The sequence below is a fragment of the Haliaeetus albicilla genome, chromosome 13 (assembly GCF_947461875.1).
Source record: "Haliaeetus albicilla chromosome 13, bHalAlb1.1, whole genome shotgun sequence".
NCBI classification, from domain to species: Eukaryota; Metazoa; Chordata; class Aves; order Accipitriformes; family Accipitridae; genus Haliaeetus; species Haliaeetus albicilla.
The window spans coordinates 23,432,404-23,450,798 of record NC_091495.1 but is presented as its reverse complement, the minus strand read 5'-3'; the positions used below and the strand labels follow the sequence as shown (position 1 = coordinate 23,450,798).

The 18,395-nt window shown below is 44.5% G+C and overlaps 1 protein-coding gene and 1 long non-coding RNA gene across 6 annotated transcripts in view; both read left to right on the top strand.

Moving 5' to 3' along the window:
• The window catches only part of LOC138688620 (uncharacterized), a 34,437-nt gene extending 27,095 nt beyond the window's left edge, over positions 1-7,342 (top strand). The window contains exon 3 of the long non-coding RNA XR_011327512.1: positions 1,138-7,342. This is a non-coding gene — a long non-coding RNA (uncharacterized lncRNA). The remainder of the gene's footprint in view (positions 1-1,137) is intronic.
• A 4,925-nt stretch (positions 7,343-12,267) lies between these two features.
• The window catches only part of LTBP1 (latent transforming growth factor beta binding protein 1), a 209,152-nt gene continuing 203,024 nt past the window's right edge, over positions 12,268-18,395 (top strand). For 3 of the 5 annotated variants that reach the window (XM_069800475.1, XM_069800472.1, XM_069800471.1), the window contains exons 1-2: positions 12,269-13,167; positions 13,902-13,972. In XM_069800475.1, coding sequence (XP_069656576.1) covers positions 12,719-13,167; positions 13,902-13,972 — 520 coding nt within the window. In that variant the 5' untranslated portion in view covers positions 12,269-12,718. Of the gene's footprint in view, positions 13,168-13,901; positions 13,973-18,395 lie in introns of all 5 variants that reach the window. The other 2 variants (XM_069800474.1, XM_069800473.1) reach the window with 1 other exon arrangement.

Below are 18,395 nucleotides of genomic sequence, written 5' to 3'. Positions count from 1 at the left end.
GAGACTAAGCTGGGAAAACCTTTGGGGTTTTCTGAGTAAACTTCTCCAGTCTAAGGAGCTTCAGGATGTGTGTGATTATACAGCATATATTGCAACTGCACCCAGTACAGGGAATTGTCTTCTAACAGGGACAAATATGTTTTGGGTTTTTTTCTCCCCTACCTTGTACTGTTACTTTTTGATACAGCCCCCCAATCCTTTTTCCTCTGACTCTGTAACACCTCAGAAAACAAAGTGCTTGGTTGACCTGGTGGTTTATAACAACGAAACTGGTATGTGTAACTTGGATATTTTTTTAGAAGGCCTGTTTGTTTGTTTGTGTGTTAGTGTTCCACCTGCAGCTTCCGAGTCGACAGGCTACCACAGCATTTCCAATGAATTTCAGAGTTTTGGCCCCCAGTGCCAGTGGGTAATTTGTTCCTAAGCTTTAATTTGAAGATTATTTTTTTTTACAGTATTGTAAGTAACAGCTATATTCAGAAATAATACACTGAATACTTTTCTACAGTACCTAGAGAGGTAATATCATACCCAAAAATCTGTACTGATTTTTCCTAAAGAACTTGGAAACAAAACAGTGTGGCCATTGTATTTCAAACATTAGAGCAATTGTTCAGTACATGTGGTGCAACCCTAAATTTCTATGTCAGAACACGGTGCCAACTCTGAGTCTCTGTAAATTATGGTACTGTGGGCATGCGCATGTTTAAACAAATGCTTTCCTATCTCCAAGTTATGTAGTCATATTTATGTATATGGTTTGGAAAAGTGAGACAACACTCTAAAGTGATAAAAGGGAACCTAATACATGTGGCTCATTTTTCACACCATTGTGTTTTTAAAACAAAGCAAAACCTGTTATGGGGCTTGTATTTTTCCTCTAAGTACATTGGCATTTGTTATATATAAATATTAATTATGTTTATTCTTGTATACCATAAAACCTGTAGGTAGATAAAAGAGACTGAGTAAAATAAATACAGATAAACAAAGAATAATTCATTGCCTGCAGTTGAAAGTGTTTTGTGCTATAGCTTGTGTTACTCTAGTATACTCATAAACCTGTGACTCTAAACATCTTTAAATTACAGGTTTAGGCAGCCAAAATATTAGTATAACTCCCTTTGGATTCAACAGGCTACCTAGTGGCTTAACCTACTGCTGAAGGTCAGGAGAATATAATTCATCTTCCACAATGCCTAGACATCACCAGCTACATTTCTGGAGATATCCTGGAAAATGAAACTGTGAAAACATTCCAAGTGCTTCAGTGGGATTATTGTCTATGACAAGATCCTCTTAGACAATACACAGACTTTTGTGCACGTATTGCCGTAATACCCAATAAAAATCAAAGCTCCGGACCCTCGGGACTGCTCTGCTTGCTGCGCACAGTATTTCAGATGGGCTGGTAATATGTGGAATCAGCACTATCAGTGACAAAAACTAACTCACAGCTTCTCACCCACCTTCTCAGTTTAAGCATTCATTGTTCTTTTGAATGTGTTACTTTCTTACTTTTGAAGAAAGGTTTCCCATGTACCATACATAGCACCTAGCCCTGCAAGATGCTAATCACTGTGCTATATTTTCCTGTTTGGACAAAACAGGTTATCCTCTGAGACACTGTTTCTGTTTTTTTAAGTCACAAAAGTAAAAACACTTTGTTATTTATTGTTCTTACTGGAATTACCCTGTGGAAACAATGGTTGTATAGAATAGTTAGGACACTGTGCAAGATTAATTGATTACAGGATCAGCCAGTACGCTCAAAGAGCATTAGCTTTTCCCAAGATAAGAATCTTATTACAAATTAGAAGTGGGCTGTAACAGGCAGTGCTAGCTTTTGAACCCAGGCTCGGTGTCTGCCACCACACTGCTGCTGATTTGAGACTAAGCCTTATCCATGGGAGTGCTGTGAAGAATGATCACATGCAAACAACATGATTTCCTAATGCAGATGCGATCAGATAGTATAAGAAAAGAAGAGCATCTCCCTGGCTGAAAAACATTAGGAAGACTGGTGACTGCTTTAGAAATAATCAATATGAGAAACCTAAAAGGTAAGCATGTTGTTTTGATTAGAGAGCCAGACCTAGGAAAACAGCAAGAGGAATGGGAAAGTGAAGAAAACTGCAGAAGGAAGGGAGGCAAAAAGTTTAGTTTGTAACTGCAGAGGGCTTTTATTCTTGTTAGTATTAGAGGTTAGTATTCTTTTTGGCTGTAAAGGATAATTTTGGTTACACTGATCTTATATTGCTGAGACAAGGAGCTGGACGGATTCTACAGAAGAGAAGCGTGTGACTCATGGAAAGAGTAACTAGTGAAGAACTTGCTCGACTTGAACTCTTGCTTATAGGGATTTTATTTACCCCTGGGGAAGGGTGAAATTTTCCAGTTTGGCATAGAGCTAAACTACTTTACCAGTGAGAGAGAACTTGAAGCCTTCTTTGCTGAGAAGATAAGCTTTCATGATACAGAATAAAGGCTAACATGTACTGAAGATTATTGCACAGCGAGAGAGGAAAAAGATGCCTAAAGCATGTTTCTTTTAACTATGAAAACTTGTTAATGGAGTATTCAACACATATGTAGTACTTAACTAGATGGTCATATTAACTCTTTTTCAATACACAAGACAAACCATCATGCATTTCTTTACAGCAGACACACTTACCAAAAAATAAAGAAAAATGCTCCCTGTTTTGAGGAACTGAGAATCCCTAGTAGCTCTTTCAACAATATGATACCCATATTCTCATTCACAAAAAGCTCCATTATACAATTCAGTCAAAACTCTTTTTTGATTTTTATTCCTAATGTGAATAATAAGCCACCTGCCTGGTAACAACATTATGGGCACTTAAAAAAATTTGCTGTGGAAACATTTGGAAAGAGTTGCATGCAGGAAAATTACTTGCTAAAGAGGTTTAGTTTAAATGCAAATTCAGCCTCAGCTCATCTGTACAAACATGTTTTGTAAAGAAAGGGAAAAAACCCCCACTTCACCAATGTGCTGATCAGTGCTCTTAATAGCAGTCTAAAACATGCATAAATTAAGCAAAACTCCCCAGTTTCTCCAGAACAGGGCAGAACTTAATCCTCAGGCACTGCCTGCCTGAAAACTTGAAGATCACAGAAAGGAAGAGAGATGAAATGAGGTTTGGATGCAGATTTCAAACAAACACTTTTAATACATGAGTTATGAATATGGAAATTTTTTTTTTCACAAATCCTACCTCAAATTATGAGGCAATATTTAAACTGCTGTTGTGAATCTTTTGTTCAGAGTAACTTAACTATTTCTCTATATTATAGCTATAGATATATAATATCTACTATTTTGTAAAAAGACTTTGTTCTACCTAATTGTGTTGTCAAATCACCTAGATCCTCTCTGCAGTAAAAACAAATCTTAAGTTCTTTCAGAAGGAAAACACCCACCTCATTTTAAAAGTAATAAAACATAATAACAGGTAGTAGGGGTGAAAGTTCCATTTGTCAGCCCTATCTTTGAGCAGAGCTAAATCATTTAGTAGAAATCTAGTCTTCAAAAGATACATGATAATGTAGATGACAAGAAGAGTGGAGAACTCTATGATTGTGGCTTGCAAAAGCTGCTTTAAATAATGAAACACTGAAGTTGACAATGTCAGCATTTGATGAACTGAACTGTAAAGAATCACAAGAGATTCCTGCAGACCCTGAGAATGTTATGTAGTGGATCGTAAGCAAAACTGGCAAACACTCAAAAAACCCACTAGTGTTTTTGCCAGTCAATGCTAAGAACTTACATATGGTCTTTGTTCAGGTTCCCTCAACTGGAGAGGGTTTCTCTCAATTTAAATAGTTGGCAGTCATCATTCTAATTTTCCTAATTGCAATTGCTTTTTAGTGAACTCTGCTTGAAAAACTCCTGCAAGGGACCTTGCTGGAAGTCATCAAATTTACCATCCTGGAGAAGAATCCGGATCCTTGTCAGCCATGGCTACAGCCCCACAGAAAACAAGGGGCAAGATAGATGAATTCAGCTTAGGAGGAGTATAGGAATTACTTATCTTAGGTCAGAGGTGGCCATCAATGTGCTTTGAATAGGAATAGACAAGAAGCTTCTGTACAGAGGTAGATCATTCTTTTTGTCTTCAGTTTACATCTTTTCACTTCAAGATTGTACATACTCTGATAGGTCAAAATTGTGATCCTTGAAAATGCTATGCTTGTTTTGAAAGAAAAGGATAGAAATCTGCATTTTTTTTCCTGAAAATTTTAATCTTTAATATGAACAAAGCTAATCAATTAATCTACGCATGGATTCTGAATCTAGAGAATTTTCTGGATTTTCTGTGTGCTGCTGGCTAAAAGTCAACACAAGTAAAATAAGAAAAAGGAAGAAGGGCTACATGAGCTGAAATTTCTTGCTACAAATGCTTGCTTTCCTGGATGACCCTAGTCTGGGCAGATAATGGCTCTACTCTTTACACCCCAACTACATGTGATTCAAACAAGAATCTAACTCACAGACAGACTATTTAGCACTGAGGCACATCTTCAGGTTATTTCCAGATAGGAATACAGACGTGTGTAGCTAAAAGATTCTGTGCATGATGTTCCTATCTGCTGCATGCAATATGATATTGCCCTGCAAATCTGTGTATTCTAATAAATCAGCCTGCAGATGCGTGGTGAGAGTGCCTGCTTTTGTGCGCAAAAGGCTTCTGAAGAGACCATCAGCAGGCCTCTGCGGAGACACCGCCTATGCCAGAGACTGGAGCCCCACTGGGAGAACTGAGTGAGTGCCTGAACGAAGGAAGGAGTGAAAGGCAGCCCCTCAGGTGGGCTCCCTTTGCCGGCAATGAGGAGCTGCGGTTGCGTGACTCACCGGCTGGCTGTCACGGGGAATGTCTGAGAGCTGGACGATGTTGTGAGCATGCTGTGGATGGACCACAAGTTGTGCGCTGTTTAGATTAATCTGCTACTGCTTTAGGGAAGCACAGTAAATTATGATGGCAAGCTTAAAACAATCTGACAATTATAGAGACTTACTTTAAACGCAGCTGTTAAGGGAGGATACAAATTTCTGATTTTCATGATCATCCTTTGTTTAGGCTCAATGTCCCGAGCCCAACAGATGAACACTGTAAAACTAACTCTAACCAACAGGAATGGAAAAAGGATCTGGTGATGTGACAGACTCTGAGGCAGGTTAATGCTATTGCACAAAATACTCTACCCTCCCACATATGGGCTTCAATCCAGAGACCAGCAAAATCAGTAGGAAGTCTTTCCATTGATTGCAGCTCACTGAGATTGAAACCTTTTGAGAAAAACAGCATATCTACTTGTTTATGCCCCTGCTCCACCCCTTTGTGGAGGGTGGTGGTCCATTGCACACAATTTAGGATCACAGTCCTTCTTGCTGAAAGCTGCTAGGCAGGTTCTTCCCCCATTCTCCTCCTTGTGTCCCAGGAACACCACTCTGGAGCAGGGCTTCTTGCTGCTGTCCCTTTGCACAGGAATGCAACAGCATGTGAACTACTGCTGTGTGTACTTAGCCTGCCTCAGAAAAAAAAGGCCTTAGGAATCAGACATGAGACTGGTGTGATAAGGACAGATCAAGTCACTGACTCACTCTGACCTTTACATGCCTGTTTTGCTCAGGATCTCGCAGGCTGTTTGGGACAGCTACAGTTCATCTGCTTTGGAAGCAGTCATTCACATCACTTTGATTTGGCTGGTTAAAAACCCACATTTTAATTATCTGGTGTTGTCAGTTCCTACCAGGCCCTTCTTGGCTAAGCCCCTCTGCTATAAGGCCAGACTGAATTTCTGTTCTCTAAATACAGGTGAAGCTCTGTCCTGGGCTGGCGTGTCTCTCTACCGTAGTCTTATGTTACAACCTGCCTGGTGGCAAGATCAGTTCAGGCTGTGCCTGGTGTCGTGTTTGAGCCCAGGTGTTTAGCCTTTTTCTGGGGTCTGCTTCATCCCTTCTGGCATGTCCTAACTTCCACTCCTCAAGCTCCTTTCCACCTGCAGCCTACACCAGGAAGCCTTGTACATTGTTACCCTGCAGGCTTACTTTCTTGAAACTGGTTTCTGTCCCACCCAAAATGGGCATGAGCTGTGCCTATTTCCACCTGAAGCTGCTTGTTAGGCACGATGCCACACCTTATCACAGACCTACACAATATCTGAGAGTGGAGGGGACCCTCAGAGATCGTCCTGCTCAGACCAGGGTCAGCATTCAAGCATCCTGATGCAAAACACAGACAGACACACTACAGACTGACATTAAACACCTCTGCAGACACCTTTTACTATTGGAGAAAGTGATGGAAATGAACGCCCAGCGTTTTTCTGCCTACGTACTTTAAAATAAAAAAATGCTTGTAATTTTCATTTCATCACCTTCCACCACAAGCCTTGAAAGAGCAGCAGACAGAGAACCTATACACATACTCCTAGCCTCTAACATTGGTGTGGCTGGGAGCTGCTCCAAATGCATGATTAGAAGCAGCATTCTGCCCTTTTTTTTCATCCAGAGAGCCAGGATTGCTGCTCTGTGTGCCCAGCTGGTCTTTACACAATTGTTTACCCTGACAGTCAAGCTCAGGTACTAGTTTCTAGCACAGCAGTCTAAGCAGGGCTGGGTTTCTCTCTTTGTGACATGGAGAGCAAGGTTAAAGTGGACAGTAGATACCCAAGCTGCCCAACCAGCATCATCCCAAGCTGTCAGAGGGGGAGACCAAGCACAGACAAGGGGGTGAAAACATTACCTTTTGGTTATTAAGCAGCTGCTGCAGGAGTAATCATGGCTGGTGTTCCCACGAGCCATCACTCCTCTTTCCATTGTCTCATACCACTTCTGTCTGCTTCTCTTCCACTTGTGCCGATGGGCTGGTCTGCCTGTATTATAGATAATTATGAAATCTTTAAGACATTCTTCAATGCTAATTCAAGTCTGGAAGGGCTTTATTTTACACAGACACTTTTTCCTTCAGCTTTCGTAAGTCTGAACAGCACACACTGCAACAGTGAAAAATCAGGATCCGCTGCTGAAGTTAATTTTTGAAGAGGTTAGTATTCTTGGCATATGACATAGCCATGCTGTGAGAGTTTTTAAATATTAGTTATAATATTTACTTTGCTTTTGTGAAGAATGTGTTAGTTTAAACATGTCTTCTCCTAAGGTAAAGTGAAATAATTAAATGTATTTTCTCATTTTTGTGGTCCTTTCCACCTAATTTCCTCTACAGTTTATTTATTTTCAGTGTACACAGGATTGTACAAAGAAACAAGCAATTGCAAGGAATAGTGTAATAAAAAAGTTCAATGGGTCTTTTAATTGTTTTGTAGACAAGATACATTTATTTCCTTGAGGGGAAGAATAATTGCAATAGCACAGTGTGGAGATTTTCATATCTTGCAAAAAATCTTGTATTTCTGAGTCAATTATTTTATGTACGTGAGGATAACTGTGAAACTGCCAAATATTCTAGTAGAGATTTCTGCTAGTTCAGGAAAATGGAATTCAAGACTATGCAAATCCACACAACTTCTTTTACTCTGACAGTTATGTCAGGAACTTGAAAAGAAGCTAACTCCTACTTGCCTTAAGCATGCATTTTGTTGGATATGGCAGTGGTCTGTAGTGACAGACTGGCATTAGACTTTTGCCAAATGGATCCAACTTTTGGTGTGACAATGCAAAACAAAAAAAAGTCCTTATGGCAATCTCTTTTGGTAGTAGTCCAAGGGACAATGATGACCATTACCCCAGCTATCATTAGTCTGTCTTCTTTTCCCATCCAGACTTGTAGCTCTGGACTATCTGCATGCTAATCTGCTTTGGATACCGAGTGCCACAGAGGACCCGTATTGCTCCAAGATATGAACTCATATACAGACCAAACCCTAAGTCTCATCATAAAAGTTCCTTTGTCCCTGAAAAGCTAGTCTGCTTCAGGACCATGTGACTCCCAGTCACAAAAGTGAGCATGATTTATCCGCTGGCACATGTGTATAGTGCCTAATGCAACAGAGCCCTGATCACAGTGGCAATAACAATGCATTGGGAGACGATGACTTCTTCCAGAGGAGGTGCTGGGGAAGGTGCTACAAAGATTCATTCATGGTAGCAAATCCAAGGCGGGGGAGGCAGAATGCTGTTTACCCAAGGTAATATAGTGTGAGTCTGGAAACACCGAGATGTGCCAGTGCTTATCATTACAGATCTCCAAGTCACAAAGGAAGGCCACCAGTAGCGAATGGGTTCAGCAAAGGTAAGCCACTTCCTTCCAACCCTCACACATCCATCCAGACCTAGTCTGACTATCTGAGTTCCCTGGAAGTGAATGTAAGTGCCTACATGAATAGAGTGAGCAGAACTTGTCTTTTTGTGAAACATTATTAATGATATTTATACTGTGGTAACACTCAGGAACGGATGAGGCCTAGGAATATTAGTTGCAAAAAGTAGAGTAATTACAGTTTCTGCCTGAAGGAACAAACAACAGTCATGGTTGGAAGGTACAGTTCTGTTCAAAAAATACCGTGTAGAAATTATAACAACATCGACATGGTCTTACTCTGCAAATGTACTTCTTCTATGTATTCAGAGTCACATGTGCTATATACTTTAGTGGCATAATAAAGGTCAATTACTTCTTTTCCCTACTCTGATGATGATGAGACTAAGCTGTTCTCTTTTGTTCAAAAGCAATACCTTCTAAATTAGAGTCATGTTACCTGTACAAAGCTGTGGCTAAAGGTATAATTTAGCCCACAAAATACAGGGTTTCTTTGCAGATACTTGTGTAGTATGGAAAAGGAAAACAGCAGATACAAGTCTCCAGCTGATTCTGAGCTTACAAGAAATTATAGAGACTGCTTTTCCTCCTTTAGCTCAGAAGTTTGGAGTAACATCATTGAAGCTAATGGAGCTACACTACTGTAAAAGTGCTCTTCTATAGCCAAAATTGGGGCTGAACACAGCATTCAACCTTGTCAAATTCTAATATGTTAACTGTGAGCTCCCAACCCAGCTTTCCCTGCAGGCTAAGGCTTGCTGCCTGGTGGATCTATACAACAACAAGGGCCACTTGCTGGCCCTGTAGCCTGACACATCGGACATTGCCGATGATTCAACTTACTGCCTGGCTAACCTGGACATCAGGTCACGGAGATACTGTGGCACTATGCTGCATAAGGAAGGCTGAGCGATCACCAGTGCTCAGATGACTTCACCCTCCACATAATGTTCATCTTCCCTGAAGCATCCTGCAAAGGTCACTACTTTGTCCTGCGAGCCTATGCACCAGACACATCAGCCATGAGGCACGGGGCCACAGTCCTGTCTCCTTCATTTGCTGAAAAAGAACTGTGGAGGTCTGAGTGCTGCCAACTTCGTCAGCTTGAAAACAATTGTCCTTCCTCACTCAAGTCATGGGACTGGCCCCAAAGTAATGAGACTTGAACAAAAACATATACAGCAGTTTAGTTCTTGCTTTCATCTTGGTTTGAATAATGCTATTTTGGTCTCATTGCAGATACTCACACTCTCAAACTGGCTTCTCCCCTGTCCATTAAGCCTTTAACCCTTGAAGCAATCCTGCCACCTCATCTGGCAGCAGTTCTGCCTCCTGCATCCATCCTGCTCCCAATATTCCAGCCAGTTCTGCCCTTCTCAGCCTCAGCTACGCCCTTACAGCAGAGCACCCAGAGGGCTGCCCCTCTGGCAGGAGGTGTACCAGACTAAGGACCTTTATGTTTCCCTATGTTCACCCTTTAGTCACAAACCATGGGCAAAAGGAACAGAAATAGCGTGAATTGCTTTCCCAACCTGGTAGGTGGTGTGAGATACTAACTCCTGTTTATAACTGCAAACTCAGTCAGTGCCTTTTCCACAGGAGGTGGGGAGGCAGCCAGAGCAGGTTTCTCATGAGCAGAGATACCATTTGCAAGAGGACCCTCAGGAACGTTAGTAGCCACCTGGCTTGTTTTTGAAAGGCCAGTATCTAGCTGTTTGGTGCTGGACAGATGTGCTTTTTGTCCTTTGGAAGCAGGGACTTCTATGTGTGAAGAAATTTTGAGCTGAGCTTTAGACTACAGTGGCGGTTCACTGAAGTTCTCTTTTAGCTGTTAAAATTTCTGCGGCCAACCCAACATGTTACTGCAGCCAAACCAGGTCCCTAACACCCAAGACCCTCCAGACTTGGGGGAGTGGGTGAGGAAGTAAAAAAAAAAAAGTAACCAAAACCAGACAAACAGAGAAGAAAAGTATGGATTTCCTTGTTAGAAAAAAAAAAAGAGAACACTGAAAGTCAGATCTGCCATGTAAATTTGTGAGGAGTGCTTGACTTCAATGAATTAATCTCAGCTAATACTTAATATTTTTTCAAGAATGTTTTTAAACCTCGATCATTTTATGCAAGGCATCGACCTTTGTGGATATATTTCCCTTGAGGTCCCTTACCATTTGCTGTACAGTAGCCAGTAATACACTGCATTTGCCCGCTGCTTGACATGACTTAAACCCCACATTTCTTAAAAGCAACTGGCTTCTGCTGTGGAATGATGCAGTTTTTGCCCTCTGTTCAACAAACCAGCCACACACGTAGTTGTGATCTCATTCTGGAAAACTTCTGAAGGACAGCGGCCTTGTGCAGAGCAACAATCCCGAGTACCACATGAGTTTCTCTCTGCTTACTCAGTCCTCACCCCACCTCTCTGGTTTCAAGGTATTTTTTGTTCCCTAAACACTGTAAAAACATTTAACATACTCAGGATTGACAATAATTAGCCTTTGGAAGGCTGAACAGTTCAGTTCCTGAGAATGTCTTCCAAGTTAAAAGAACAACAGACGTATATGTTTGCTAAGAGAGGAGGCAGTGGTCTCACAGTTAACTTCCTAGTTATCTTCAAGCTGGGGCTCCTTTCAGGCTTTATTGCAGTTTTTTTTTTTTTCTGAACCACCGCAGAGTTTCATTCTAGTTTAACCCACTGTGGACTTAGAAGCCCCCAGCGCTTGTGGCATTTTCTTTTCAAACACTGGGTTTCACTTCAGAGTGCTGGAGGCACAGGAGCAGAAGCCTTTAACGTCAATGTGGCTCCCTTCCTTACACTATGACTATAGAAAGCTCTAAACTCTCTTCTATTTAAAACATCTATTTATTTTTGAGCAGTTTTATATAGATGAGAACTAAGGAGGAAGGGACCGTTGTGCTCCTAACACTGGCTCTTGCCTGGAATCCTGTCAATGTAAAACCCTCCTGCTCCCCGTGCCGGCTGCGTAGCTACACCAAAAGCATTTAAGAACAAAATCTCATCGGTTTGGAGCCAGGGTCAGTGTCCTTAAAGCTCTGGAAAAGAGCAGAGGAGAACCCAGGGAGGAGGACCTGGATTCCAAGCTATTGGATTTGCAAACTGTTTGATTCTCTGCAAAGTTTCTTGGAAGGAACTTGGACACATCAGCTTCTGAGTATTTTAAAAGATGTAACATTCGGTTTATTTTGTGAACTTGTTTTTTTCTTTATTTACAATGCTAAAAGGGTGACATCGGTTAAGACACACTGGAGAAAAATGTAGGCAGTTTTGCTTAGGTATGAATTCCAAGTGTACAGTTTGTATTTTGTTCTTTAGGAATACAGACTGCTTTACAAACATAAACAAGAAAGAGTATGGTCCCTCCTAATCCTGCTAGGATTTCTGCTACAAGCAATCTCAAAACTATGGCTCTCATCAGGCAGAGACTGAGGAATGTGCTTACCTTTAACGAGTGTAACTGCTTTCATTGAGTTCCTACCTACAAAGTGAAGCACGTATATCAAGCTTTGGGGGTTTTAAAGCCTTACCTCCGTCAGAATAGAAATGCTGAGCTGTTGCAAAAATACAGGTGTGCTACCCCAACCGTACGGGCTAGCTATGCTGGCCGTGCCACAGGCAGCCCCTAAGTTAAAATACGTGTTCCTGAGGCTCGCTGAGCGGCGCGGGGTCAGCCGCAGGCTCCGATCGCCCCGCTCGCAGCCGGGACCCCGCGGCCGCCCCGCTCCCCGTCCCCATCCCGGTCACCTGGCCCCGGCCCCGGCCCCGGCCCCGGCCCCGGCCCCAGCCCTCCGCCCCGGCCCCCCACGCCCCGGGAGCGCCGCCTGACGTCACGGCGGCCCCAGATCGGCTGCGCGGGGCCGGCAGCGGGGCACCCCCCCCCCCCTTCCCGCACACACTCGCGAAGAAACTTAAAAAGAGGTGGTGTTCCTCCCCGCCCCCCCAGCCCGGACTGGCTTAAGGACCGTTTCTTACACACGCACGCAGACCCCTGGCAGCTCCGGCGACCGAAACATCTGCTCTCCATTGCGACCACCCCCCTCCAGCAAACACCCTTCCCCTGCCGCTGCTCCTCCTCCTCCTCCCTTCCCGCTCCTGCTCGCAGCTCGGCTCGCACCCGCAGCTTCCTTTCTTCCAGCGATGTTTTCCTGCTCCACGGGGCGACGTGTTTGCTGAACTTTTCTAACAGTTTGGGGGGCGGGTGGGAGGAACCTGAGTTTTTTTCCCTTCCCCCCTTCCCCCCCCCCCCTCCCGGAGCAGGTTGGGGGGCAGCGAGCGGAGGAAGGATCCGCACCCCGGGCGCAGGTCGCGCACACACACAGAGGTCCTTTGGAGGAGAGGAAACCCTTGCACCGGGGGTCCGCGAAGCTCGCCGGCTGCAGGGGCTCCCGCTGTGGAAATGGCTCAGATCAGATTGGTCTTCTTCCTCCCCCTCGCTGCCTTTACACTTTTGTCACCAGCGCTCGCTGCCTCCGAAAAGGGCAGGCTGAGGAGGATCACGTACGTCTTGCAGCCCGGCCGGGGGGGCTCCTCTGGCAGCCGGCATCAGCATCCGACCCTCCTCGGGGGGGAGCAGCAGCAGCAGCGCACGTTTAACGTACAGCTGAGCACGCGCTACAGCAGCGGCACCCTGGAGCGGACCCGGCGGATGAGCAAGCCGGGCGGCGCCGGCGTCCAGCTCCGCTTGGGCCCCGCCGGGCAGGTCCACCCTAACTCCGCCGCTCACGCCTCCTCCTTCGCCAAGCCGGCCCGCTTCGGCGCGCGACCCAAGCCGCCGCCGGGCCCCCACGGCAACAGCAGCGCCAGCCTGCCCCTCCGCCAGAAGCACCAGCTGCCGCCGCTGCCGGGGTAAGGCGCCCTCCCGCCCGCCGTGCCCCGCGCGTCCCCCGCTCCCCAGCACGGCTGAGGCGGCGGTGCCGCCTGCCCCGCCGCCTGCAGCCTCCCTACCACCCCGAGCATCTTCGTCGCGGCCGTTGTCGCCTCCCCTCGGGGGGGGGGGGGGAGCCCGCGCCGGGCTCCGGGGGGGCACCGCGGCATTACCTGCCCGCCGCCGGTGCCCGGCTGGCTGCAAAACCGCTGTGGGAGCGTAACGCCCCCCCCTGTTTCTTTGCCGCCTCCCCGCGGCACCTGAGGCCGGGCGCGGGGCCAGCCCCCCTCCGCCCAGGAGTCCGCGGCGGGTCCGGCGCCTCGCGTCCGGGCTGAGGCGTCGAGTGCGCGAGGAGCCCCGCAGCCGCCCCCCTCTCGGCCCTCCCGCTGGGGCGGCAGGGGTGGCCCCGGCCCTGCCAGGGGCGAGCCGCGGCCCACGCCTTTGTCGTCTGCGTCCCCGAAAGCAGTGCTCGGGGTGCCCGTCCGTTCCCGGCCCTCTCCGGGAGGCGCCAGCCCGGCTTTCCAGTCAGAGCCGGCGCCGGGCGAGGAGTTTCCTCAAACGCTCTTCGGGACGTTTAATTCTTCCCGCCTTTTCTCTCCCCGGCCCAGCGCCCGCCCCGCGTCCCGGCTGGGGCTGGGGAAGGGGGCCGGCCGCCGCCGCGGCGCCGGGAGAGGGGGCCCCGCCGGACCCTCGCCCCTCATTGCTGTTTCCGCAGGGTCAATGTCTGCGGGGGGCAGTGCTGCCACGGCTGGAGCAAGGCCACGGGCTCCCAGAGGTGCATCAAACGTGAGTAGCCGTATGGGTCGGGGGCTGTGGGGACTGTGCTGCGGTCAGTGCCGGGGGGACCTGTGGGGACCGCGTTGTCACCTGGCGAGGCGGTGGATGCTGACATCGGCTGTGGGCGAAGAGGCGCCGGCTGAGCTACAGATCCCACCTGCGCCACGCTGATGTGGTTAACCAGCGTGTTTGCTTGAGCCCTTCTCCCACAGCGTTGCAGTGGGCGGCAGTTGTAACACTTCACTTTTCATCCCTAAATCCCTGCTTGCTAACCTTCAGCTTTGCTAAAGGATAGGCAGCGTGTGCCTCTTGTGTTTATTCTCGGCACAGATAGTGGCATTTTTGGAGAGAGCTTTGCAGAGGTTATTTTTTGTGGAGAATAAAACCTTGTTAATGCTTGGGTGTTGGGAGTTTTTTTGAACAGCGGCGCTTAATAGGGTAAAGAACCTGCCAGAGGAGCACAGGTTGTGAGCAAGGAATTGCTGTCTACCCTCACTGTCCCTTCACCTGCAGCCCACGTGATGATCCCTTACTTAGGGCATGGAATTTCTGAAATGTTGAACAAGGCAAAAGAAGTGGGTTTGGAGAAGCTCCTGTAGAGGGATGTACCTTTACTGGGATATCTAGAAACACAAAACATGAGCATAAAATAACTGAGTCAATGCTATTATACTCGGGTTGTCCTTTCTAATGTGAAAGAGAAGGAATCTCTGCTAATTTAAGCAGGATTCAGGATGACTGCAAATGCCTAAACTGGAGTCATGTTGCCATGAGGTCATGGAAGGCTGGAATGACATACCTCTTCAGGAAACCCCTTTAGGTATCAGCAAGATTGGGCAGATCTTGGAACACTGTAGTTCAGCAGGACAGACTTCTGCCCCTGAGACAGTTGGAGTAAACAGTGCTTTCAAGATGCAAACTCTGTTTGGATTTTTTTTTATGGTGGCTTTTGTCCCTGTGTGGGATTTTTCACAATAGGGAGCAATCACATTTGTAATCCTCAGTAGGGTCAAGTACCTTTGACCCGCATGGAGCTGTTGCTAAGAAGCAAAGACTTTATTACAGTAGGCTGTTAAACGCAAAACTTCACAATTTCCCTGACCAACTTAGATGTGCATTTAAGATAGTCTTCTAAATAAACATTTGCAGCTTAAAATACATGCTGCTGTGTTAGGCTAGTGACCTTTTTTGCTTAACACATTTTACAAGTACTAGAATGATTTCCTTCAGCTTACAGTGTTTGAGATGTTGTTTTAAGGCTAATTGCAGAGCTTAATAAACACCTACTTTAGCTGAAGGACTAATCAAAGTGGAAAAAAACCTCTTAATAATTTCAGGAGATTAAGTAAACAACTGCGTTTCAACTGCAATGCTATTGTCAACCAATTTTATTTTCACTATTTTGAACAAAACCGAAACAAATTTCCTTTTTGTGGCTCTTTCTGCCTTCTAGTAACTTTTATTTCCTGATAATTTCAATCCATCCTTTTTAACTTTTGTTTGTAAATTAAGTAGTTTTCATTGCTTTCTGTCTTTCAAGTTTCATCTTTTTGACTTCTCCCATTACCATTCAACTGTTCTTTCTTTTTTGTCTTCTCTTTTTTTTTTATTCCTTTCTATTTTTAGGGTCTTCAACAAGGACTAAGTCAAGCAATTAGATTTTTATGGGATAGCTGTGTAGAATCTCATTTAAATCCATGAGTTACTTGATTCATTCATATAGTTTTGGAGGAATGGAATAGCAGAGAAATAGTTAAAAGAGAGGTGAAGGGGATTTTTCTTTTTTGCCTTTCTCATTTTGTGTCTCTGATATGGGGCTGTCCTCTGTGTTAAGTATTTTTGCTGCCTACTCTGATACCTCCTAGCAGTGGTATAATACACTTGGATTGGATCTTCTCAGTTTTACCCCTCTCTTGGCAAGCCAAGGGAAGCACTAAATGTACTGAAGTTGTCTGTTTTGTAACTTAGGCAAACCATGAGATAGCATTGACTTGATTTAGCCGTGGAAGATTAGTCTCACAGTCATAAAAGCCAGATACCTCCATTTCTTGAACCTCCCAATGTTCTTTTCAGAAGAACAGAAACCCTTTAACTGAACAAAAGTTAACCCCTTTGTTTCCTGTAAAAATAAGTGATTTTTAAATTCAGATAGCGGACTCTCAGTTGTTTTTGAGTGGATTATTGCACTTGTGGATTAATTGTGCCACAGATGCAGGCACACCTGAGCTGACTTCATGCAGATCTGTCAGGGTTTATTAGCTCAGGCTCAGTATCACTTTAATAAGCTATTTGGCCTGTAGGGCCAGTTTATATTCTTTTGTGTGGTGCAAAGCCTGAGGTAATAAACCCCAGACCCATACTGGCTCTTTCCAGAGCCAACTTCCATTTGTCTGCATTGTGCTTCCAGAACCAGAGTGCTGAGAGCCAGCTCTGATCAGCGAGGCTTATTAGCTCAGGTGTAATCCTAGGCTGGAACAAGCACCATGTGTTTCTGCTCTGCTGCACCTGTGTGAATAAGCCTGCCCGTAACCCACGGGAAGATGTATGGTCTTGCAGCCCAGGCTATGTTAATCTTCCCCCTCCCTTTGTTTTGCGTGATGGTGTTTGCTAGCCCTAGCTTTCCCTTCCATGGGGCTATGGCTGAGATTGCTGTTCCCTTGGGTGACTTCTATCCTTGGCTGAGCTCAGTGGCAGCTGCATCGCATTTCCCTTGGTAGCAGCAACAGGGGGGTGTTTGAAATGTTTCTGTGCAGGTCGGAAGGCAGCATCTGTACGGAGGAGGCAAGTGGACTTTTCACATCCTTTTTCTAAATTTTAGTTTGAAGCTGAACTGCTTGTTGTGTTTACAGTATTCATGTTCTCTTGGAAGCCTTACTGTGTGTCCTCAGAAAGTGAGCTTCTGTTTTCCTGTAAATTACCTGTATGAGAATGCCTACCGTATCCTACTTTAGGCATATAGGTTTTCCCCTTTTGTGCCTAATACTTAAGTTTTTACTTTGTGAAGTTTTGTCTTAAGAACTTATTTTTCAAACGTGGTGTGACTTTGCTTACGAAGAACTGCATCATTCTAATCAAAATGATGAAATCAAAGCTTTAAAAGTCTTCAGAATTGCTTTACACTAGGAGAATGAAGTCTAACAATCAAAACCAACCTTTTTGAAGTGTTCAGAATATCCACCTCTGGGTAAAAACAAAGGTGGGAAAAATTCAACCACAGCAATAAACACCTTGGAAAGTTATAAGCATGTGAAAGGGTTTATGACAAAGGTTTGTCTTCCAGTCATAATTATCATAGGTTATAATCTGTGTAAGTGCAATAATAAGATACCACCAAGGCTGGAGACATCATGTTTTGTTAGTACTTGTTACATTACCAGAGCATTATACAAACATTAATCAGCTCTATAATATGGCTGTAAGGCAAGTAGATCCTGGAGTGTGGGGGTTTTGTTATTTATTTCATTTATGGAAATTGAACCATAGGTTAAATGCAGCCTTGGACAAGTTGTAACAACTGACTGGAAGGCCTAAGCTGGAAATTAGGAGTTCCTGCCTCTCAACTACATGTTTATCCTATTGGAACCTGTTGTGTTCTACTTTGTTACTTGCTACTACATTTCTATTAGTTAATAATACTTCCTACAAAATATGCTTTTCTGTTTGTTCTGCTTTTGTTTTCTTTTTCTTAATGATTACAAGGAGCTGTTTTTCATGTTGGGAAGTCAAGAATGAAATTGCCTATTGTATGCAGGATCTGATATCTTAAAAAAAAAATTAAAAGAATTACCTTATTGTAATAGTAGACCCCTTCTAAAATGTATAGTAATAAGTTTTGTCTGGAGTATTGATATCAGTTGTTTGTGCGTATTCTCAATGTAAACTGGATGGTTTAAAAAACCAGCATTGTCTGGAGAAATTTGAACTTCCACTAACATAACGATGAGAATTAACTAATGCTAGTGGGAAGGACAGTTGGCTGTTAATGGAATATTGAAGCGTGAGCTCCTTATTACAGAGGTGTAAGAAAGGCTCATAGGGCAAACAGGTGAGGAAGTGGATTTTGCAGGATTATGTTTAGAGTAAATTTCATATAGGGAGAGGAATTTCTGTGTAAAAGTAGAACCCACATACACTAGTGTGTCAATTAAGAGAAAAAGGATCTTGTGTCTTTGTTAGCTGAAGGTGGTGTATGTATTCCATGTATGGGCACAAGATGAAGGGATTTTGGTGTTGGAACTGGACTGGATCCTTTTGAGTTTTGTCATGAAGTTCTTTCCTGTCTGGCAGGTGCTCAGGCACCTTGGAAAGGTCATCAAAAAATAAGACAGTCTGTTGTCTTTTTTTTGTACTAAAAGATGATCTTGCTAATTCTCTTCTCTTTTGAAAGACTTCCTGACTCATCATTAAATAAATGTGCTACAGATAAACAAGG